The following is a 24,706-nucleotide window of genomic DNA, read 5'->3' as shown; positions in this document are numbered from 1 at the left end:
GAACATCGTCTAAACTTTCGCTGCGCTGTCGCGATTGTAAATGTGCGCTCAAAAATTTGGCGACATTATAGTTTTATTCAGACACAAGAACGAAGAAGCGCGTCCTGTGGTTGAGGCTTGGTATTTAAGTAACAGCGGAAGTGAGTGCGTTAGGCAGCCTTCGATTATCTTACGTAAAGATGAAATATATACATAAACAGTTTTCTTTCGCACAGGTCCGAACGTGTACCCTTATTGACGGTTAGCGCTGCCTCTCATGATCTTGTTCAGATAGGTTCGACGGGTTGCAATGCCATCCCTGAGCATATGCCGATAAGTTTTGTGTATGCCTCGTTTTCCGCCACTGCAGTGCGACCTTTTGCTTATAATAGTCAGCGTTGTCCGTTTCCCTCATCTTGTGTCCGTGTCTGGACGCCTAGCTTTGTTTTCTAACATAGCTTGCTACCAACTAAGCCAACTTTCTCTCGCTCTAACATCCTTGACTGGCACCTCTCTTCTGTAATGCGCTAGCATTAAGAATGACAAAGTCTAAAAAAAGTGTATGTGTGTGAAATGATGTGCGAAGTCGGTCGCGTGGTAGAGGTAGGAAGAGAGGGGTATGGGAGAGCTTAGAAGAGCCTGTATGTGGTGTTGTTTGTTTCTTTCTCTCTCTCTCTCTCTCTCTCTCTATATATATATATATATATATATATATGTGTGCGTGTGTGTGTGCGTGCGTGCGTGTGTGCGTGCGCGTGTGTGTGTGTGTGTGTGTGTGTGTGTGTGTGTGTGTGTGTGTGTGTGTGTTAAAAAAAAATTAAATTATGGGGCTTTACGTGCCAAAACCACTTTATGATTATAAGGCACGCCGTAGTGGAGGACTCCGGAAATTTCGACCACCTGGGGTTCTTTAACGTGCACCTAAATCTAAGTACACGGGTGTTTTCGCATGCTTAGATTTAGGTGCACGTTAAAGAACCCCAGGTGGTCGAAATTTCCGGAGTCCTCCACTACGGCGTGCCTCATAATCATAAAGTGGTTTTGGCACGTAAAGTGTGTGTGTGTGTGTGTGTGTGTGTGTGTGTGTGTGACGAATGGTGTTCTTCAAACCACCGCCAGTTGCACTTCATTCTTGGAAGAGGCAGGACATGTGTCAAGCGAGCTCCAGAGCAACATATTGCAAAACGGTAAACGTGGTTTAAATAATCGATCTGGGACGTGAAAGAGGTGCGACGTAATGCTATCGCACTTAGCTCGCATTCACCACCAAATATCCAATGAATATGTTTTCTTTGTAGGGTATGATGTAATTATGGCTTCACGAGTATTTCTGTTTTCTCTAATTGAAAAGAAAATGGCTGTAAGAAGATGACAGAAGGTACAAGTATTCAAAACCTTGCGCAAATGTAAAGTAACCACTGTGTCGAGACCAAAATTTGGAATCCCTGGTTCCGGCTGCTTTTTGAAAGAAGTAAAACAGAAATGGACGACTAGAGAGGGAATCAAAAAAAAAAAAGAATTAAGAAGCAGGCACAGCACAGCAGCGCTTGCATTGCGTCAGCTCGTCCTTGACCCCTCCTCGTGTGAGGTATTACTAATCCAGTTGCCTCGAAGTTGGCACTGTACATACAATTTCTGCTAAACAACCCCAGTTTCTCGACCATTCGGCTTCAATTTCACAGTTTCAATATCTGCCCTAAAGTGCATAATTAAAAAGACAAATTGTGAATTTAATTCTTACCACGCAATGGCGGGTAATTACCGTCTCTTTCAAAAATGAACACGAAAAAAAGAGGCATTTCTTAAAAGGCCAATCAAAAAAGAAATTATTCGAACTAAAGAAAAAAAGGTTGTGTTTTTACGTACTGGTCAATGACAGCAGTCGCTAATATTTTTGGGGGGCCCCTTCGTGTCCCGCAAACTACCACAGTGGGCTTTCTTTTGTTCTTTATTTTTCGAAGGTAGTCCAAGACAAATGTCCATCAAAAGTGTAAGGCCTGATATCTATAAACCTTCTACAGACATTTTACAAACTTCATAGTAACACATCTAGACATTATGTACAAGCTGTTCAAAAAAAATTTTTTTGCAATATATTACACTTTCATAGAACCCACCGTGGTTGCTTAGTGGCTATTGTGTTGGGCTGCTAAGCACGAGGTCACGGGATCGAATCCCGGCCACGAGGGCCGCATTTTGATGGGGGCGAAATGCGAAAACACCGGTGTACTTATACTTAGGTGCGCGTTAAAGAACCGCAGGTGGTCAAAATTTCCGGAGTCCTCCACTACGGCGTGCCTCAACCAGAAAGTGGTTTTGGCACGTAAAGCACCATAATTTAATTAATCCAGCCGTGCGGTGGATAATCCAGTCGAAATTTTACAGCATTCCGGGAGCGAGCCCCATCAATTCTATCGTCGAGCGCGCCTCTCAGAAGAACCAAGAAATATCCAAGCTATTCTTCATTTCGCGACAGCGACACAACGAATATCAACAACACGTGGCCAATGTCAACAGAACGTGGGATCGGCACATTTTTCCCCCCTTTGCAGTATAGGCGTGCTTACTGAAATAAAGTGCGCATTGTTCGACCCACAGCCGACGTGTGAATGTCACGATTCCACATTAGACGGCTGCGCCAGAGGAAATCACATTCTTGCCGATCACGTGGTCCCTATAACTGAAAAAAAAAAAAGCTACTTAGTCGATGCCAAACTGGCGAACCTCTCCGGCAGTACCACATTTCGTAATAGCGAAATGAGTTCGCACAACAGTGACAATATTAAAGAGAAGAATAAATAAAGCAAGCAAAATGAAAAAAGAAAGAAAGAAACGTCTTATCCTTTATGAGGGAGCCACGAACACGAAACTGGCACTGACTGAGCCCACGAACAGTACTCGCGCAGAGCCGTCGCTGCAGCAACGCCTTGCACGCATGCAAACCAGGGGAGAGGGCAGCGGAATGCGCCCGGCAAATCGCAAGACCTGCAACTAGCGCATAGCTTATGAACCTCGCCCCAGCCCGAGATGCGGTTCGGCTGGTTCGGAGGCGATAGATAAGGAAGATTAGGAAGGAAGGAAGGAAGAAGAAGAAAAATAGGAGTACCTCGACACCCTGTCCCATGTAGGGCAAGCACAAACAAGGACACACACTGCTTGCTCTTAAAAAGCGAGGCTTGTGCGGCTCCGATTCTTAGGCGTAAATATAACCGCGTCCGTGTCAGCTTTCGTAACGTGAGCCCGACACAGAGCGTGTGCCACGTACCTGGAGCCCAACGTTAAAAATATGCAAATGCCACGTAGCTGGACAGGACCAAGGTACTGTTGCTTGCCGTCGCTTGGAGAGAGTCAGATATATCTTTTTTTGCATTTCGCCTAATTACATAATTAGACTTAATTAATTAGTCAACTTCTCAAATATTGTATTTAGATGAAAAGTGTCAACGAGAAAACTGTATAGCAACATGACAATCTACAATACGTGACAATACACGACCCGCCGTGGTTGCTCAGTGGCTATGGTGTTGGGCTGCTGAGCACGAGGTCGCGGGATCGAATCCCGGCCACGGCGGCCGCATTTCGATGGGGGCGAAATGCGAAAACACCCGTGTGCTTAGATTTAGGTGCACGTTAAAGAACCCCAGGTGGTCAAAATTTCCGGAGTCCTCCACTACGGCGTGCCTCATAATCAGAAAGTGGTTTTGGCACGTAAAACCCCAAATATTATTAATACGTGACAATACAGTTTTACGTTGCTCAATACGTCCTACATAAAAGTGTTTTTTCAAGCATGAAAATGGCCGCGGATAGACGCGACAGTGCCTCGAGCGGCCTGTCATGCGGCAGTTTTGCGTGTATTAACGCAACAGGTTTAAGGGCACGGCGTCGCAAAAAAAAAAAACAAAAAAAAGCTTAGAGGACGCTTAAGTTTCGCCTTTGAGAGTGGAACGCGATAGCATTCAAAGAACCCTGACTGCTTTTCATGCTTCCCGGCAACTGCAGCTTATGTGACCGTAAAGCTTACCGGGAAACGCTGGTGGCGAACGATATATGCACGAAAGCAAGCGTTCTGGTAGAAATGCCGCTTCTTGCTTAGGTCGATCTCTTGTTACTGTTTCGCACTTTGAATATTTCAGTCTCAGAATTGTGGCAGCCCACAATTGTTTGTGGGCTGCCGTTCTCGAAATTCCGAGGAGTAAGCTTGTGAAGAATGAAAGACAAGGTATGACCAACATTGGTGGTAGAAGAATGGTTGGGTGCGCGTGGTTCAAAATTCAGTACGAAATTCTTTTTGCCGAAGCGACGTCCGACGCGACACGGGACCCTTAATGCTATCGCTTTAAAATCCGGCGTCGGCGTCCTGCATCCAGCGTTGGACATCGTTTTGGCAAAAAAGGATTTTGTACTGAATTTCGTCGCTGCGGGAAGACTGATTTTCGGACCCCGCATACCCAACCACGCCGCCCCTCCATGTCGCGCTAGGAAATTACTGAACTAATTGACGTTTGTCAAGGTAAAATACGTAGAAAAATCGTAAAGTACGACTTACACGCAACCTACACACATGATAGCGTCGGGTTGTAATTTGAATATACGAGAAAACATACCTATTACGCGGAAACTCAAACACAAACCCCTTTTAACGCAATAGCGTTTCCAAGGTGCCGTTTGAGGTCTGTCTTAGTAGAACAGGCGCGGGGGTCTCGGTTCCTTGCACACCATCAAAAAACGAACCACAAAGCTCGCCTTGGTGCATAGCTTTCGCCGCCAGCGTTTCCTGGTAAGAGCGAGAAACATTTATTGCCTAAAGGTATTTTACGTGAAATGGTCGGAGCCCCTTTAATTCAAGGCCCCCCCTGACCTCGGCCGCCCACTTGACCTGTCTTATGAGGGACTGTTGTCCCGCCAGGTCTGAACTGGTTAGCTGTGCCTCCCATTGCTCCACTGTGTGGCGTGTTTTATAAAACGGGTGTGATTCAAAATCCGAATTAATGTGTTGTAGTGTTGGTATGTTACGCACCACAGGCAGTTGGGCCTGTAGCGAGCGGGGAACATGACATTTTGTAATTTAAGGTTGGGGAAAACCCCCGGTCTGAATGTTGTGCCAGCTAGCGGTTTCCTCTCTACTGAGTTGTGGGTGAGGGGGAGGGTATTTCTTTCTGGTTGCACGCTGATGAACATGAATCTCCCGGGCATTCGTTGGATTGGGGTCATTACACAGTGGCTACCTGGGACCGTCCCAGTCGAGTCGGCCCGGTTAGTAATACCTCGGGCTAGCGAATCGGCCAGTTCGTTCCCCTCAAGGCCTGTATGACCTGGACACCATAGGATCCGGTGACGATGGGCGAATTTCGTCGGCATCATTGAGCGACTTGTTTTGGTCACGTGGCCCCTGAGAAGCAGGCGACGTGCTTCTCGTGAGTCTGTTACCCATGGCGACACTCTTTTGCGCGTGCGGTCCGCGTGAACCGTTGGCACGGCGAAAGTTTCGGCAGCCGCCGGAGTAGCTGCCGTGACGGATGCCGTAAGTTGTTGCTGGGCTTTCGCGTCTACAATTGTCACTGCGTACCTCTTGATGCTCTTTCGTGCGTCGCTGACGTTCGGGCGTACGTTCGGATGCGCGACTGCGTCCGTGTATATTGTGTTATACGTGGGATTATTTTCGTACATTGTTCAAATACGTCGTGTGCGTGCTCTTCGCCTTGCTTCATTGTATTCTGGGTGCATGTTTTTTTTTTGGAATATAAAAACAAAACGAGAAGAAAGGGGGTTAACCGAGGGACCCGATTTTTATTAGTCATATTATAAGAAGCCAACAAGCACTGACACCAAGGACAACATAGGGGAAATTACTTGCGCCTAATAAATGAAATAAAGAAACAAATAAATAAATGGAAATGGTGTCATTGCTTGGTGTAAGTGCTTGTCGGCTTCTTATAATGTGACTAATAAACAATACGGTTACATAAGCTGATCTTACCGGGAAGCGTGAGAAGCCCTCAGGGATCTTTGAATGCTAACGCGTTCCACTCATAGAGGCGAAGCTTAAGCGTCCTCTAAATATTTTGCAGGTTTCTCTCATGCTCGAAAAGACACTTTTATGAAGCACGTATTCAGCAACAGAAGGCTGTATCGGAAGATTTTCATGTTGCTCTACAATTTCCTCAATGACACATATAACCTAATTATAATATTTGAGAAGTTGATTCATTAATTACGACTAAATATGTAGTCATGCGGAACGCAAAAAATAATCTGAGTATCTCGAAGCAATGGTAAACGATTACCTTGGTTCTGTCCAGCCGTGGCATTTGCATATCTTTAATGTTTCGCACATATTACGTGGGACCCCCTATAATATACGACTCATTAGAAAAACGCGAAGAACAAAACCGCCTTTGCTGGGCCTTGCCCACTTCAGATCCCACGCGTGCAGGGCAAACGCTTGTGGTAGGCGTGCAAAATCACTTGCATCGTGTCTGCGCATTTTTCTTCGCTTTTTTTTCTCTTTTTCTCGAACAGTACGCTAGATTTGAGCTGTAGAAATGTCTTCTCATTAGTGGCGTATCCACGAGGGAGGGAAGGAGAGAGCGAGGGGTGGACAAACGCGTACGTCCCCCCGCCCAGCCACAAAATTTCTGCGTCAACACGCAGCCTGCCCAGCTACTCCCCCTTCCATTTCGCTCGCATAGAAATGCGGCCACCGTGGCCGGGATTTGATCCCTCGACCTCGGGACTTAGCAGCGCAACACCACAGCCGCATTAGCGACAGCGGTGGGTACCGTCGCAGGCTGCGGCAGCAAGCGCTGGAGCAACTGAATATATTTAACTGAAGTACGGGGCATCTGTATGCGTTGGCGCAGCGAAAGCGTGTCGCTTTTTTATTTTCTTCTTCATTTTCTTTTTTTTTTCTTTTTTTTTGTATCTGTGCCGGAAGAAAAGGCCAAGGGACACGACTTGCGCACTGTCTGTGTACGCGTTGTCTGTTTTTTTATGTGCGGACCAACTGGCCCACAAGTTCTGTGGAGGTAATAAATAGTGGTTATACAGAGTATGGGCGTGTGTCTGCACGCAAGTTTGCGAACTACCGGAACGCCGGAAAGTGATGACTTCAGCATCAGCGCTGGTAGCGACATCGTGTGGAGGTTTACCCAGCCGCAATGCTTCATAGACGATTATTTCAGTGTCATTCTCTTCGAAGCGAAATTCATTACTACGCTGCTGCCGGCTTTTTTACAACAGCAACGCAGCAGCCACTAGCTCTTCATTGCAAGGTGAGCTCTGGTTGCATTTACGACATCAACGCGGAAGCCGCGAGATGGCACCACCAGCGCCGCTGCTCATGTCTACGCCACCGGTCGGTATTCCGGTATTCCGTAAATCGCAATAACAGAGAATTTTAGTGCGTCCGGCATTCCGGCAAGCACGGGCGGTTTGCCGGTTGAGCGACGAGATTGGTGGTGCCAGCTGGTGGTGCAAAGCTCAACCACACAAACTCAATTACTATATTCTGCTTAGCTGCTGGCGCAAATTTTCGACAGCGGCGTAATTGTATTCACCATTACGCCGCTGGCGAATATTTGCACCAGCAGCGAAGCAGGGTATAGTAGGTTACTGCAATTTTAGCTCTGTGTTTGTCTGGTTTAACTCTAGCCACCAGGCGGGTGCACCGCTCCGGCCGCTCACGTTTACGCTCCCGCAAATCCGGCAATCCGCCGAAACCGCCCTCGTTTGCCGGAATAGCGGAAAGGCTAAAAGTCTCTAACAATATACGGACAAGCCAAAACTGTCTCATGTGAATGTGTATACAGTCGCGCATATACTTGCCTCGCGAGGCCAGTCCCCCTTCGTCCGTTCCTCCGTGTTCCTCTTTCCCACCGCGACTGGAATTGCCGTCCTCCTCTCCTTCTACGAAGTAGAAGTGGTCAGTCTCGTGACCCGCAAACCGAAGCACGGCCGGTGCCAGCCCCCTGAGCAACAGGACGAGGCTGTCGTTGGCCGGTCTCTCTAGCAGAGGTCTCCACGAGCCAGGCTTGCCCATTATCGAGGAGTTCATGCCCGCCCCGAGAAAACCCGCGTCGTCCAGGAAGTTGACCACCTTGCCCGTGTCGATTGCGAAAGTGGGCACGCTGTTGTCCAGGTCGTCGAACAGGTCGCCCGACAGCAGGACGGCGAGGAGCACGACGAAGATGACGGCGCCGGAAGTGACGAGTAGGCAAGCGTTGAGCTTGTACTGCTTGGGAGCAGACGCCGCCGCATCTGCGTCAGCAGCACCGCCGGAGGCCCCGCCCTTGCCGGCGCCATGAGCCACTTCACCGGCGGCGCCAAAGTCCTCGGCGCACTCGATAAACTCCTCGTCCATTTCGCGATACTGCACCCCTTCCTCTTCCGAGCTCTCTTCGTCGGCCGGCTTCCGGCGGAAGAAGCGTCGGAGCGCCTTCGTCCAGGAGCTGGACTTCTTGACGGTAGCGGCGCCTGTCTCGTGAGCTGGCCCGCGACCGTAAGTCGGCCCGTGACCAGCGGGAGCGAGACCGGCGACGGGCGGCGCCACAGCGTGTGGCTTCCCGCTCGGCTTGGCTTCCGTCTTGCCACCGGCTTGGTCGCCGGGCGGCTTGCCCCCCGTTTTGCCCGCGTCCGGTTTCTTGCCGCTTTCGGCTTTCTTGTGCGCCTCATCCTTCCCGCCGTGCTTGTCACCCGGCTTGGCTTCAGGCCTGTGACCCTCCTCATGGTGCTTCGCAGCTCCGCCTGCCGGTTTATGCACCTCCAGTTTGTCGTGTGCGGGACCCCTGTCGCCCTTGGCGCTGCCTTCGTCCCCCTTCTTGCCCGACTTGTCTCTGCTGTGTAGCATGTCCTGGAACTTCCGGTACTCTTGCATCTCTTCCGGAGTGGCCACCCAACCGGCAACGCTCTTACCGGACAACGCCGCCTTTCCCGCGGTCTTCCCGAGATCCGGCTCTTCGGATACTTTCGTCTCCCGCTTCTTCTTCTCCTCCCGGGATTTGGCTTCCATGGCTTCCTTCAACATGGCGTCGATAAGCTCCTTGGAGTCTTTCTGCGACCCCCACGTCGTAACCCCTAAGGTTAATTGACTTGCTGCTTTGGGCACTGCGTGTTCGACGGCAATGTTATCCTGACATGATTAACGGAAGCCTGCGCGATTTTTTATCTGCGGCGATGACATACGCATGACTCCTCCAAAGCACTTGTGGCGCGTTCCCACCGGCGATCGGCACAGGTAGCGCGACCGATCGCGACTGCTGACCAAAGAGCGAGTCGCGGCGATCCACGTTCACACCGGCAAGCGCTGCCTGCCGTTCGCCGCACCGAAATGTTTCGCGACTGGTGCCGTTCCCGCATTTCGCATCGCCATCGCCGCGTTACCACAACCATCAGAGTATAACCGTCAACCACAACCACAACGTTACCACAACCGTCAGAGTATAAGTGGCTAAGCAGCGTGCTTTGCGACTCCAGACAAGAAGCTGAAATATCCAGCTGCCAGCGGCACATCCGAAACGTTCGCTTTTCGAGCAAGGTGTCCAGTTGCGGCCGTCGCTTCGCTACCAATTCGGTTGCGCGACCTCCGCGATTCGCCAGTGTGAACACGCCTTTGCCTGCGGTGTAATCACTTGTCAGCTTTTTCCTCCCACCCCTTACAATGACAGGACAGCAGACAAGGTCCTATGCATATGCGAAACACGCGTCGTATTTATATGTGCACAATATTAGATCATGAATCGGATACATATACTGCACAGATTTTCCTTTTTTTTTTGGTCTGTTCGTTTTGGCGAGTTGGCGCGGTCACGTGACGAGACAAGGTCAATAACGAACCCAGGGAGAAGCAACAACAAGACGGTTGACAAACAGCATGCTGTCCGCAGGATTCAGTTTACAGAACTGCCCTATCCGTATATATTGTGGAGTTAGAAATTTGAAAATTTCGTGCTTCCCACATTTTTCTTCAAGCTTACAGATTTCCGGCAGTTCTTATAGAACAGTGCCACCCGAAATGGAAATTCCGCTTCCGACAGTGACTAGAATTTAACTTTTTCCGTCAAATGCAACGTTTTAAAAAGGCCAGTGGTTGACTCAGAAAAAAAGAAACAAGAAACATTTCTGCGTTTTACATGTATTTGTATAGGCTGCATCGGAGTTGTGCCCGGGCTCAAGCTTCCTCTTAAAGGGTTCCTGAGCCAACCCTCGGCCTGGGTGAAAAAACGCAGTCCGCGGGTAGCGTATACGCTATAGTGTGAACATCTCAGCCAAGTTTTGCAGTCCTGCGCGGCGCGTGGAGCTCGCAAATGGAACGCGAAGTCAACTTTCGCTAAACCGCTCTCTTTCCAACAGAAGCCTTCTCCTCACTCTTTTCTGGACACCCTATTTCGTAATATAGCAGATTTCCATACTGAGCTGCTATTGGCCAATAGCTGGCATCAATCAAAAAGGGCGTCTGGATCAGTGCGTTTCCTCCTATACTGTTACTGTGTACATTTTTTTGACGCAGTTTAATAAAGGGGCTGAAGTAAACGAAAATATGCAAATTTCTTAGCAGTTTTGAGCATTCAGCTAGCCTCGAACCGCGTCAAACTTAACACCACGCACGCTTGCCAGCGCGCTCACACCCCTGGCCGTTCCTGGTTAGACGCCATGGCAGACTTCGCTTCGTATTGAGCTATTGACAGAGCTTCAAAATGCGCAAGTTGTGCGTGGCTACGAACGTCGGTGAAGTATGGTGCAGGACAAAGACGACTCGCGCCACACAACGCGGCCAGAGTGGAGCGCCATGAGCGCGAGCACGTGCTCAACCTCTGTAGTGCACAAAGCGAACGCTGCAACTGCAACTGCAACGTGCAACTGCAGTCTGCTACACATGGCCTCCGAGATCACCTCCACGCTCGGGGTGATCTCGGAGGCCGTGTGCTACGTAGCGTAGATACCGCGTGGTGCCGCGACGAGTCCGCTGACTGAGCTCTGCGTTTCGCTGAGGACAACCGCGTTCGTCTAAGCTACGTTTGGCTGCGTCGTATAGGCGCCAAAATCGGGACTACTACATCTACGCGAACATTTAAAAAAAATCTAATTTGAACTGCGCGCCACGGTAACGTTCAGTAGGTGAAACGTCGTGAACACCCCGCTCCGCCGTAGCCTCCGCATCGCAAGTCATTAGAGAGTTTTAGAATAGGGGCCCCAATAGTTTTGGGCTTCAAAGAGCTTTGCGGGTGTTAGCGTTGGGGCACACAGGAGTGAAGAGATTTAGAATAGGGCTTTGCGTTTGCGGATAGTGTCTTGCTCTGACAGTGCCACGGCGGCGCCAAAGCTATTAGAAATAATTAAATAAAATAGACCATCTTATGATAAGAATAGTACTTTTGACATTCGTGTATTCGCGTTCAATTACAATTTAGAGGTTATTCTGTAAGCAGCAAACAATTAGCTGCGCATAGTTTTGAGGGTTTTTACGTGCCTTCACCAGTCAAGCTAAGCCGTGTTAGGCCTACAAACCATAAAATCCACAATAGAATTCGGAATAAGCGGCGTCTAATGAATCAATCTTCATAACACACGCTAGTTGAGAGAAAGCGATAAACGCAGTCACTTCTTTTAGCTTGCGAACTTCACGCGTTACTACGAATCGAACCCAGTTTGGTGCTAGGTTAGAGCCGTCGCTTCGATGGGTGCCGCCATACTTGTTTACGCAAATCCTTTGGGAAAACTTTTGGGACTCTCGCTAAATCAGTGAAATAGCCTGCCCAACGCAAAACCCAAGCGCAGTTTGCGTCTCGCGCATGCGCAGTGGCTTCGACGCTATCTCTTTGGGGCCCCAAAACGTTTGGGCCCCTATTCTAAAACTCTCTATTGAAGAAGGAGTGGAAGCACTGCTTAGGTGACGTTTGATTGCCAATAGCACCTCTTCTGCTGAATTCACTGAACTACTTTTTTTGCGGCTGAGTATCTATGAAACAGTCTATTTTCAACAGATGTATTTCATGCATAACTTCAGATGCATTTCTCTACTTCGATAAAAAGTTGCTTACGGCCCTTTTAAAGCGAACTCCGGCGTTATTTCGATGTGCCCCGATCTTAATAATATATTGAATTTACGTTCTCTTCTGCGCTCCGATTGTCTGTGCCAAACAATATGGCTGCAAGTCATTAAGTTTTTCTGAAAATGAATTTCAAAGATTGGTTGCGTTCCCGATCTTCATGGCTTCTTACTGGCCACCCCGTACTCGTGACGTCAGAGACTACACCACCAGTGTCCCTGAAATCATCGCTGAAATCGCCGCTGTCTAGTTCGGAAAATCATAAGCTTCGCATCTTTGGCGTTAGCGCTACATGTACTGCGTATTTAGCACGCGTTCTGCGGGTTTACGTTATGGCAGCGTAGGATCGGACGTCATCGACTCACCGTGACGTCACTCAAAGCAACTACCCATTTCGGTTTCGGCGTCTCGTTTATTAGTTATTTAATATTATCGATGAATTCCTAAGCAAATCGCACCACCTTACGGGTGACAGTATTGTCAATGCTATTTGAAAATGACAATATCCTAATATGGTTTTTTTAATATAAGCACCGGAGTTACCCTTTAACGGCAGCGTCGCCAGCTTACTTTCGTTCTTCGGCCTTTTTCGCCTTCAATACCGCTTCTTACGGTAAGTCTGTTGACAGTGTGGTGAGGTAATATGCTTATACAGCGCATCCTAATTTTTCGCTTTCTGCTTTCATCTTCTAATGCGCCCAGTACAACTGAGTAACACTAATAATCACGATGGAATAAACCATCAAGGATGACAGAGTGCCACTTGTCTGGTGTGTCCTATTCTGGTTGTTCTTTTTACTCAGTTGTACTAATCGCATTACAAGATGAACAAACCCCAACTAGCCCAATCACTCGCTTTACGCAACATATAAGCTCAAGTGAGTTCGATTCTCAAAATGCTTATTTAAGCGCGGGATACAATGCATGCCCCATAGTTGCGTTTTAGGACACTATAGTCAAGTTTCAACTGTGGGTAGCTCAGCAAATCAATTACTATTTAATTAATTACGATACCAATTACAATATATATGAAATAACATTTACTTCTTATTTTATTTAGAAGTGTGTTCTCCGTGACCAGAAGTGAAGGCGCAGAATTTGCTGCAGTTTTCTATGACGTGGAACTGTGTTGCAGTACCAGAGGGTTAAAGTCCTTATACTCTATACCTGTGACGTCGGCTTGGTGGTGATCTTGCCCAGCTGGTCTTCGACAACGTCGTTGAAGTCGTGCTTGTCGCGCTTCTTCTCCGGTGGCAGCGTGCGCACCTCCTCGTAGCCGAACTTGACCTTGTGGCCGGCCTCAGGGAAGCCCTTGCCGCCCTCGGCTTGCCGATCGGGGCTCTTGACTGCTGCGCCTCCGTCGCCTCCGTGGTCGGCTCGCTTTTGCGTCGCGATCGTCAGCGAGTCTCGTCGCTTGAGCGCTGGCTTCAGCGGCACCTCCGTGGTGCTCTTTTGAGGCTCGGGCACTTTCGTACCTGGGTTCGAAAAAGGCGCCCACAAAACACAAGAAGGTCACATTTTCAGTCCTGAGCGCAGAATTTCGTCTGCAACGAAATCAGTTCTGAAGAAGTCAGGGCGACGTTGTGCCTTTGATTACCAGCTGAGGGCAGAGGGGGGGGGGGGGGGGGGGCAGGAGACTGAACTCCTCGATAGCGTACGTAGACCTGAGTGTACTTTCATGAACCATGTGGGATCAAAATTAAGTTTGCTCTGCCAGTCTTAACACTGCCTCGGCCTGACCTGCTCTCCCCTGCTTTGTCCTACCTTTTACTCACAAGAACTGAAAGCTGGGCCAGTTTGTACGAATGCGCGATTGACCTAACAGAATGCATGATTACCGCTTGTCCTGTCGTGTTCCTCGAGCTGCTAGGCCAATCACGTCATGTTGCCTTGTCTTGCACCACATTATACCTAGCACTATCATGGTCTGACCTCCTCTGCCTTGACTTCGACTGCTTTTGCTGACATACTTTACCCTGCCCTAACATATTCTACTTAGCACTGCAATCGTCAGAAGCGTTTTCTTGCCGTACCGTGCACAACCTTGCCCCACATTGTGCCGCCCTACCCTGCCTAACGTTGCCTTGGTCTGCCCTTCTCTACCCTGCCTCAACATGCCTTGTGAAATGCCTAGTCACGCATTGTACTGCCCCGGCCTGCACTGCCTAACAGTGCCTTGGCCACACCATCTCTACTCTTATTTGGTCCCTTGCAGCGCATCGCACTCATTTGCCTCGTCTTGGTCTGTCCTTCTCTATCCTGCCTTGACACACCTTGCACAGCCTTCCCACGAATTTTACTGCCACGGCATGCACTACCTAACACTGCCTCGGCCTGATCAGATCTGCCCTAATTTGATCCCTTGCACCGCATCGTACTGTTTTGTCCTGCCTTGCTTTAACTTGGACTACATTGCCTCGCATTTTTCTGCCCTGTCTTGTCCTAGCCTGCCTAGCGCTACTGTGGTCTGACCTTCTCTAGCTTGATTCGCTGTAACTTGCACTGCCCCGCCCAGCCTTGTCTTACCTTTCCCTGCAATGCTGTGTCTAATAATGCCCTGGCCTGACACCAGCTCTATCTTGTCTTATTCTACCTTGCAGTCTTTTTCCCGCCGTTGTACTCGCCTTCCCTGCCTATATTGCCGCGCTCCGCCCTGCCTTTCATGGCCCTGCACCGTAGTTCGCCGCACAGAACTGTCATTTCCTGTCCTGTGCTATCCCACTTTGCCCAGCGTTGCCCTGCCTGTCTGCTCTGGAGGTGCTTTGCGCCTGCTGAAAGCTGTTTCTCGCTGTCGACATACGACTGCGGCTACACAATTGCCTTCAGTTATGTGCTTCAGTAAAGATGGCAGATTCCGTCGTTGAAGACTTCTAGTAACGCCATTGCTAGTAACGTCAGATAAAACACTTCCTTCGTGAATTAATTTAATTTCGCCTGTTCATGTTTTGCCGAGCAGATTTATGGTGATCTTGTGTCGCTAACAGTGTTGTAAACCAGAAATAAACAGACACGCGAGTCCAGACCCAAAATAACTCTAAAATCTGCGATACGAGGACCAAAATTCGCTAAAGATCCTCTTTAGCGACAACAAGCATAATCACGTTTTAATTATTTTTTATTGCGTCTATATAGAACACAACTGAAATAAATACACTTGTCAAAAAAGTCTGTTTCTGTTCGTCTATACTGCAATAAGATAGACAAATTATCATTAAAATAGGTGCTTTCTTGAGCGACTGTGAAGTGCGGAAACGTATTGCGAAACAAAACTTTAAAAAAAATGTACCTCCGCGAACTATTCTCACTGTCCGGAAGCATATTTAACTAATAAGTATAGTGATTAAAATTACAACAAGGTGTCCTCTGTTCTATCGCGGTATGGTCACGTGCACCTTCCTGTGTATTGTTCGCAGGCGTGACGGTCTTGTCGGTACCATCGCTGAGACCGTAGGCCTCCACAGTGCCGTTCTTACGAACAACGAGATTGGGCAGCGGGTAACTGAAGCAGCATTTATCGTTCCTTCGGTGACCAGCACGCGCAGAAAGGGTAGTATTTGTCATCTCTGTGGTCATTCTGTTTCTTAACTTAGATTTATTTACGTTCAGCTGGCTGGAAACACGCTGAATTCCCCTTCTGCTTCCAGGCCATAGATAAGCCGCATGCTTGCGACACGGGAAGCATGAATTATAGTAAACAAATTACATTGTTGTGCTGCCAAGAAAGAAGCCAATCGTACACTAGCACAGCTAGAAAACCCGTTCCCCGCAACAGAACAAATATCTCCCCTAGGCCGCGCGTAATACCACTAGATTTAGCGGGAGAACCGTTAAATTGGCAACACTTGTCACTAGCACCTGCTAAAAGAGAATTAAAATATTCTCACCTTCGGGCAGCTTCGGTGGGGAACGAGGCTCCTCTGGAACTTGCACAAAAAAGCAATGCATCTAAGGCTCCGATAAATAATAACTGGATGCAAATAAAGAAGCGAGACCACAATGAATTATGTTAATTGACAAGTTATTGACTGTCCAACAAATCTACAGCGTTCAATTATATACGCTTAAGGGGACATATTTCATAGGTAATCGGGAAGGACAAAGCATTAATTATGAACGCACTTTTTGTTTGTTATCAAACTTTTTTTTTCACTTTGGCTGGTTTTAGTTTCGGTCTTGCAAACATAGTTCCGTGCAGTCAGCGCGGTGCCAAATGCTTGGGAGGAAAACATCGATTTCGTTTCATATTGTGCTGGAGTCCCTTATGGAAACCGTTCTTTTGTGCAATCCCCTACCCGCACTGTCATTCAGAATAAATATGCACGTCATCTTGCGTCACAGTGAATTACGGAAAGATCACTTCCCGCAGCGGAGTCGCAAATTAAAACTCCGCACTTCATTTTTCATGTAACTTTCACAATAACACAAAGTCTGTTCACAGGCCTCCGCATTACAAAAGCATGAAAAAAATGTCATTTGCAGAAACAGCGGTGTGCTGCTGAAGTTCGCTCGAAACGTAGAATAAGTGCAAGTTGGGCCAGTCGGAACCGATTCCTTATAAACGACGCATAAAATAAGGACGCAAGCGAAAGAACGACAAAGTCGAAGCGCACTCGCAACGAAGAAACGTGTATTGCAGCGCCTCGGTTGCTACGAGCATTGAGGTCCGTATATACACAGAAATGTACACGTTTCTCGAAATAAAACCGTTATAAGTTAGCGCTGTGTCTGGCGTTCTTGTATATGGTCGTCCTTGTGAGTCGCTCTATACCCATTTTCCTAGTGTTTCAGAAATAAAGCCTTTTCCCCTCCTCTTTTTCTCTCTCTCAGATTCATAAAGTTACACGAAGGTCTTGAACCTCGCTCTACTCGGCAGCCATGTCAAGGAATCGTATTCGCGACCTCGCATACAGCCAAGCGACATAGGCCGACGAGCCGCCACGGCTGGCACACGAGAGATCTTCGTGAGCTAGTGTCTCCGAGTGACCTACCTAAATAATGGACTTGTTGAATCCGTTCTTCGCTTAAGGGCCTATAGCCAAAGATGCCCATGTACTGAGACGCAACTGCCCGATACGTGAACACCAGGCGCCTTTCGAGGTGGTCTGAAACGATTTCGGAAGGTCGCGGCTAAGCTCCCACATCCCACGAAACAGATTTCGGGAGCGACAAAGAAGCGTGGGACTCTCAAAGTGACGAAGCTCTATGCAGGGACCTAAGGTGAACAAACTATTGGAATGTATGGGCAGTTGAGAAGTTCTCGAATACGGTATACAATTCACCGCGGCCTGATGACATTTGCTTCAAACAAAAACATATACTCGAGAAAGCTGGTTAACTTCAATTCTTCGAATACACATAACCGCAAACGGGACGCAAAAACATTTTACGGCCCGATGCTCGAAAATGCGCACTTCCAATTGTGAAACTAGAGCGATGGGCACCTACACAAGGAGTAAACTTCTGTGAACTGCTATAGTGTGTGAATCCAGAGTGCGCAGCGGTTGCGGTTATGTTTTTGTAAGTAAACATGTGGTACAATAAAAATTGTTGCTGGGTCGAGTTGGTTCATAATTCTTAGGAATAAAAAAACATGGAACGTGGACAAGGGCGAGAGCTCAAGGGACATGTATTAGAGCTAGTCCGTGTCCCTTGACCTGTCGTCCTTGTCTGCGTTGCGCATTTCTTTCTTCCTAAGTTAAAGATATAGACTCTCGCGTAAACTGCATTAAATGTCAATAAACGTATTAATATTGTGTTGGTTCCGTTAAGCTTAACAAACCATACGAATGACACTTAAACAGTCTCTCTTTATTTGCGATATTTCATTGTGTAGATTTGAATGCTTACACCGCCCCATGATTTCCTGAACCGGACTTTCCAAAGATGTGCAAAACGGATGTCATAAGAGCAATATCACCAGGACTGCAAAATTGTGGCTTTACGCACTTAAATTCTTTATTGAGTTCCGTTACTAGATCAGTGACACTAGTTGTTTGTCTCGGAATTACATAGCTGCACACTTTTCTACGTTTTAAAACAGTTCTGTCGATATTTTGCGCAGTGCCTGAGGATCCTGTAAGTAAACATACCTCAAGGTGTGACATATACATATACCTAAATATATATATACGGGAATTTTCGCTCACGGGGTACGCCGGCACCGGATGATGACGCCGGATTTCCTGCGACGTGGGGCCCTTAACAATACCGCGTTAATAATTCCTATTTCAGTCAGCAGAATTCCGCGTTTTCTTTCTTAAATGTTTGAATAGTTCGCCCAATGAAATTGCTTCCTCATTTCGCATATTCAACGACAGAAAGGTAAATTTCACGCGAGCTGACTCTCAAAAATTATCTAGGCAATCTATCTAAATTCTAAATGTTTGTAAATCGTCCCGACAGAGCGTGTTGACTTAAGGCCTTACACTGCACGATGACTAATATCTACTATCGGAGAACAACTGATTCACAAGACTATGAACGTCAAGAGAAGATACGGAAAAAAAATTTACCAACACATAGTATATCTTCGTGCATCCTCTTAAAGTTCATCCTAATGCACGCTGCCTGAATTTCTTTTGAAATGTAATTCGGAAGCGATTACGTGAAATACTCATTGCGGATATAACATCGAATCCACGAGGAACTAACTGTATGAAAGTAGTTTAAGTATGTTCTTTCATTGTGAGTTCGTGAAAAATAATCTTAATTTCAGCTAGACCAGAGTGGCAGTTTAGGCACGTTAGCAATCCAGAAGAAGGTCAAAAAGCGCGAACTAGACAAATGTATATGCACATACGGAGTAAACATATTTCAGTCTTATGGAAGTTTTAAAAGCAGCATGTTGCAGACGACATTATTCTAGGCCTTCAGCTGGATTATTCAGAATGGCAGACATTATTTTCACGAGAAATAGGAACCAATATTCAACCAAATAACAAAAAATTCGCTAATTATCTTTTGAATTAGTTACTTTACGGCACATATTGGACTTTACGAATTGTAGCCGGTGAGATGGCAAGCCATATCCACTTGGAATGAATTTCCAGAATGACGCCAGTTTGGAGATACGTGACATCAAACTCGTCGTAAAAATTCACTGTTGTTCCACGTAGTTTTTTAACAAAATGCCATTTTATGCATTTGAGCAGAAAAGTAACTGGAACGCGCTTGTATTTCGTTTCAAACTTTGGGAGACATCTGAAAATTGGTGCAATCCTGGAGATTAATTTCAAGTGCATACGTTTGCAAGCTCACCGGCTGCAATTCGTAAGTTGCAATATGTGCCGTAAAGTAATTAACTAGCATGTTTGATTACTGCATTTTCGTTAATTAGTTGAATATGCGTTTCAATTTCTCGTGCTAGTAAGGTCCACCTCGAATAATCCAGTTTAAGGACAAGAATTTTGCTATCTGCCAAAGGCGATTTTGTTAAATTCCAGAAAACTTAAAAATCAACATACAATATATATATATATATATATATATATTGTGTGTTGATTTCGAATACCATGAGCGGACATGAAAATTACAAATGCATTGTTATTGCCACGCCAAGGCTATCACACAATGTTACTTTGATCTATGTCTTTAAAGCGGTGCTAAGGTACAGTATTAGGTCGAGCTAGATTGAAAAAGAAAATTAGGATTCTGGCTGCAATAAGGAATTTGTCGTTCTTAATGAGAAGAGAGCTTTTGTAAGCGCGAAAATGACGAAAATGAAAAAAATATATATATATACCAGTGAGGCGCCACCTATATTGCATTATGGTATATCGCATGTGACATCAGCACTGACTGCTGACGCCAGTCAGCGAGTGCTGACTGCCGTCAGCACTCGCAGACGGCGGCAGAGAGGAAGGTCACGTGAAGGTTACGTCAACTCTCCCATTCTGGCGCGGGCGGTTCAAACTGAGGAGCAACAGTGATGGCTTCAGTGGCGATTTTCTGCTCAGCAAAGTCGTATATTGACAGATATGGAACGATGACAGATTTCCACATATAATCTATCGATATAGCTCGACCTAATATTTTTCTTTAGAGTCCTTTGCCGCCAACGACGATGAGAGACGATTACATTAACCCCATATACGGATATGCTGCGTTTCGTATCTAACCATGGCATTTCAACAACAAAAAAATCAACAACCCTTCCCCTACTGGAAAATGGGGGTAAGCGAAACTTCTCTTCCGTGCACCTGACTTACGTCACGGTTAAGTAACCCACAAGTAACGGCGCCGGATTTCTTCGACTTCCCGCTCCCTCTCCTCGGGATCTTCTCGTTGCTGTAGGCTGGATTCGCGCGCCAACGGCGAGCCCTTTCACGGGCGAGTTCTCGCCACCGCTCGTCGAGGGTTGCCCTTCATCGGGGGAAAGCACAAAGCGTGGATGTCCCATCCGTTTCCCGAGGCTGAACTGATCGGACACGAAGCCGGCGTAGCACGCGCGAATCCCTTTCCTGCCCTTTCCCTCCCCAGCGGAAGCAAGACGGCTCTGATTGGTTGCGCGCGTGGCGTGAGCGCGCGCCTATGCAGCTGAAATCCTTGCTAATGACTCAGGCTCCGGCGCCGACGCATCTGTCAACTCATGAAACCGCCCTATCCAAAAGGTTCATTGCTCTGGTAGCAATTCGGTGCGTGATCATGACAACGCCACATATGAGCTAATACAAGCGTCGCTTGAAAATGGGGTTCTCACGTTCCCGTCACACCAGAGGGTCGTGACAACCAACTTGAAAAGCGGTCATGTCACTGAGATGTCTGAGTGGTATACGGTATCCTTCTGATAGCCCAAGGGATAAAAAATTCAGTAGAGACACTTAACCCACAGACATGCCGCAGATTTTCTTAATTTCAATGGACCTGAGAAGACACTTATAGACACCCTGTGTTTTCTACTGTGCTCGTGAGCTCTCTCGTTCTCTCTGCATTTTCTTTCTTTCAATCCCTCACCATCTCTCCCCCGTGCAGGGTAGCCAACCAGATGTCCATCTGGTTAACCTCACTGCCTTTCCGTGTTCTCTGTTATAAAACAAGACGTCTGTGAACTCTCCATAAACTGCAAAAACAGATTTTTGTAGTGTCACTCACACGAACACCACAACGAATGACACCCATTGAGAGGCTGCAGGTTCGAACCTACTATCCCTCTCAGTGCATCACCGGCGGACGAATTCTCAACCGTCACAACCACAACCACAGCAGAGGCGTCAAGGAGCGCGCAGGCGCTCGTTTGTAACTGCATATCCGATGCATAAATGGCAGCAAATTTTACATTCGATGTTTCCTTATCACGTCACTTACAATTGATTCAGGATCTCCTCAGCTACTGAACCTTCTTTCTATACCGCGTTCAAATTTTGTTCCGGCATAAGCAGCTGATACACTTTCGAAGTGTACATCGTGTGACAAACATCGTCCCAGTAGTTCAGAACGGTAAAGCAGGGGTGGGTCTTACGAAATACGTTTTGCATTCAATCAACCGCAGCTACGGTCATCAAACTATATGCAATCAAAGCTCCGCAGGCGAGTGCTTCAACGTATTACTAAAGTCAAAGCAGTTAAAATTGCCATCTCTAGAACAACCAAAACATATAAGCTATCAAGGGGCAGTCAAATTTGATTACAATACAGCCCTGTGATTTAAAAAAAAATCAATGCTTGTTCGGCATATTAACGAGATATTACAGGTATAGGCCAGCAAGAAAGCGGTGTTGACTGATGTTAGCAACAAGAAGAAACAGAACTGACTGGTGAAGACGCAGCGAGACGATATAGAAGATGAAACCATAGACAAGCAGAATTGAGGCAATAAAGAAGGGGCAAAGGTCATATAGAAACGATAGATAACAGCTTGCAGTTGCGAATACATGGACTCCCGCTGTGCATGTAACTCTTTCGGTTAGTAGATAAGCTGATTCGGTCAAATGCCGCCGAGCACTGCGAACAAAAGAAATCATCTGTATATAGTGGATTCCAGACAAAATAAATTCTTTACAACAGAAAAACCGCTTAAACGGAATAAGGGTTGGCTGCCCATAGGCAGAATGTTAAACTCGAGCAAAGCGAAAGCTTTTTTGGGGGAAATCCGCTTAAACTTATCTGGAACCGAAACTGCCACACAGGTCATCGGCCATCATACTGCATATGAAACAAGAGCGACCCAATGACCATGTTATCAAACGGTGATGCTATTTGAAATAGTCAAGAAAATAAAATCCATCGCGCATTCACGCTGCTGTGGCGTTTCAACGGCTGTTCTGTGGCGCTTACGTTGTCACTTAGGCGGTACTATGGGATATTGCCAATATAATAGCACTCACATTCACAAAATCACCGACTCGCTCAGACTTTGAGCCATGGGACTACGCTCGGTATTATGTGGACTCGGTTTCGCATAATACGTCGTGTACCTAAATAAAGCGGGCAGATCCCACGCCCTGCGGGAATCGATGTTATGCGAAGCAGTGTGCAGTGTGTGCTACCAAGTTACTGAAACGACCATGATGGCACCAAGACGTAGGCGGCTGTTTCATGTCCTACATGACACGCATGTCATGATATTCATGTCATGACGGCTCATTTATGTTCGTCGTGCACTCTTGTATACTATGCCAATTTTGGTACATACCAAGTTAACAAAACGACCATGAGAGCACCAACACGTAGGCGGCTTTTCATGACCTACATGACACGCATGTCATGAACTATCATTTATGTTCGTCATACACTCTTCTCATACTATGCCAATTTTGGTACATACCGAGACGTAGGCTGCTGTTTCATGACCTACGCGACCACAAATCATGATGTTCATGTCATGACCGTTCAGTTATGTTCGTCGCACACTCTTCTCATACTATACCAATTTGGTACATACCAAGACATAGGCGGCTGTTTCATGACCCACATGACACGCATATCATGGCATTCATGTCATGACCTATCATTTATGCTCTTCATACACTCTTGTCACACAATGCCAATTGTGACACATACCAAGTTAACGAAACAACCATGACAGCACCAATACGTAGGCCGCTAGTTCATGACCCTCATGACCAGCATATCATGACCTATCATTTACGTTCGCCATACACGCTTGTCATACTAAGCCAATTTTGGTATGTACCAAGTTAAGGAAAGGACCGCGAGAGCACCAAGACGCAAGCGGCTAGATACATACTGTCAAAGTGGCAAATGTTCGCCAAGAAATGCTTCGCATTTAAAAGACATTTAATCACATGGTTCACTTCGACCCATTAAGACACAGACAAGCATCGATTCATAGCGACTAAGTTTCGTTGACTCACGCTCATTTCAATTCACCTCGACTAGCTGCCGATTCCGACACAAATTATCGAGGACTCGCTTCGACTTACTAAGACTCAGTCCCACTCAGACTGACTTCGACTTGATGAGAGCATGACGCGAGGTTTGTCCTGAGTCTGACCTAAACCGACTAGTGAGTGAGCTGACCAATTTAAATCGTCGACCATCGAAGCAATCCAGGAGTATGAGTACACTGATGACCGATTGATTGATTATTTCTCGCCATTTTACGGTGGCTTCTCGACGTCCATTTTGACTCGACTCTCCCCCGATTCAGACTCACACTTCTGGGAACTGACTTAGACTCATACAAACTAACGATTCATGCGCCACTCATACTTAGTTCGGCTCACTAAGGCTCAACCTCAAAGGGCCCGGGTGAACCTGAGCGAGTCGGCGTATGCTGTTAAGAATGGCCGGCTGTGGTGCAAGTTTTGCCACCCAGTTGCGACTATGGCGGCAACATTCCGGGAGCGTCGCCGCACACCTCTAGCCACGGCGTGACTAAGTCGACTGTGTGTGAACAACGACACGTGCGTGCTCGACTCTCCGTCGTTGGAGCCGAGTTTGACGAAGTCGCCATTGTGACTAAACGGGCTCGGCGGACCAACTATTGTTACTGAGCCGCGGGAACTTCAACTGACACCCCTTCCCACGCGCCGACCAAGACGCCAGACAATGGGCGGCCGGCGGGCGCGCTGCAGTTCAGGGAATAAATGCCCCTATGGTGCCTCGTTCTTCTCCCCTACGGGGCCTGGTCAACTCGCCTACGGTGCTTAGACGGCCGTTTCCGTCACCTGGGTATCGGGAGAGGTCCGAGTGTTTAAAAACCGCTGTTGTGCGACTGCTCAGGACACTCTCTCTCAAGCAGTCATGTTAGACTGATGTACTTTCTCAAACAGTCATGTTAGACTGATATAGATACTGTAAATAAACCCATATTCCTCGTTCTCGATGAGAAGCAGTCCTTCCCTTCATCAACGTCCTCAGCGTGGATAAGTTGGACGACGGCATGGGCCAGCTACCTTCTAAGTCATGCTCGACTCCAATCTTGACAACGAATCACGAGCGATGGGATTGAACCCCCCATCATAACAATGCTGTCACTCCCAGTAGAAATAGAGTGATCTCTCAGTCAAAAAAAGGAGCGGTAGCAATGAACTCATTCATTCATTCATTCATTCATTCACTCATTCATTCATCCATTCGTTATCATTCATTCATCGATTGATTGATTGACTGACTTATTCTTACCAGTTTTTGGTGGCTTCGAGTCGCCGGCTTTGTGATCTCCGCCTTTATGTCCTTCGCCTCTATAGGCCTCTTCCATCTGACCCTCTGAAATAGAG

The 24,706-nt window shown here is 47.2% G+C and overlaps 1 protein-coding gene across 1 annotated transcript in view; it reads right to left on the bottom strand.

The window, feature by feature from the left end:
- Nucleotides 1-7,540: 7,540 nt before the first annotated feature.
- Nucleotides 7,541-24,706, bottom strand: part of LOC129384403 (uncharacterized) — a 48,312-nt gene continuing 31,146 nt past the window's right edge. The window contains exons 5-8 of the mRNA XM_055069857.2: nt 24,612-24,695; nt 15,911-15,943; nt 13,194-13,501; nt 7,541-9,031 (exon numbers count right to left, since the gene is read on the bottom strand). Coding sequence (XP_054925832.1) covers nt 7,541-9,031; nt 13,194-13,501; nt 15,911-15,943; nt 24,612-24,695 — 1,916 coding nt within the window. The remainder of the gene's footprint in view (nt 9,032-13,193; nt 13,502-15,910; nt 15,944-24,611; nt 24,696-24,706) is intronic.

The sequence above is a fragment of the Dermacentor andersoni genome, chromosome 8 (assembly GCF_023375885.2).
Source record: "Dermacentor andersoni chromosome 8, qqDerAnde1_hic_scaffold, whole genome shotgun sequence".
In the NCBI taxonomy this organism is placed as follows: domain Eukaryota; kingdom Metazoa; phylum Arthropoda; class Arachnida; order Ixodida; family Ixodidae; genus Dermacentor; species Dermacentor andersoni.
This window is presented reverse-complemented; position numbering and strand designations above follow the sequence as displayed.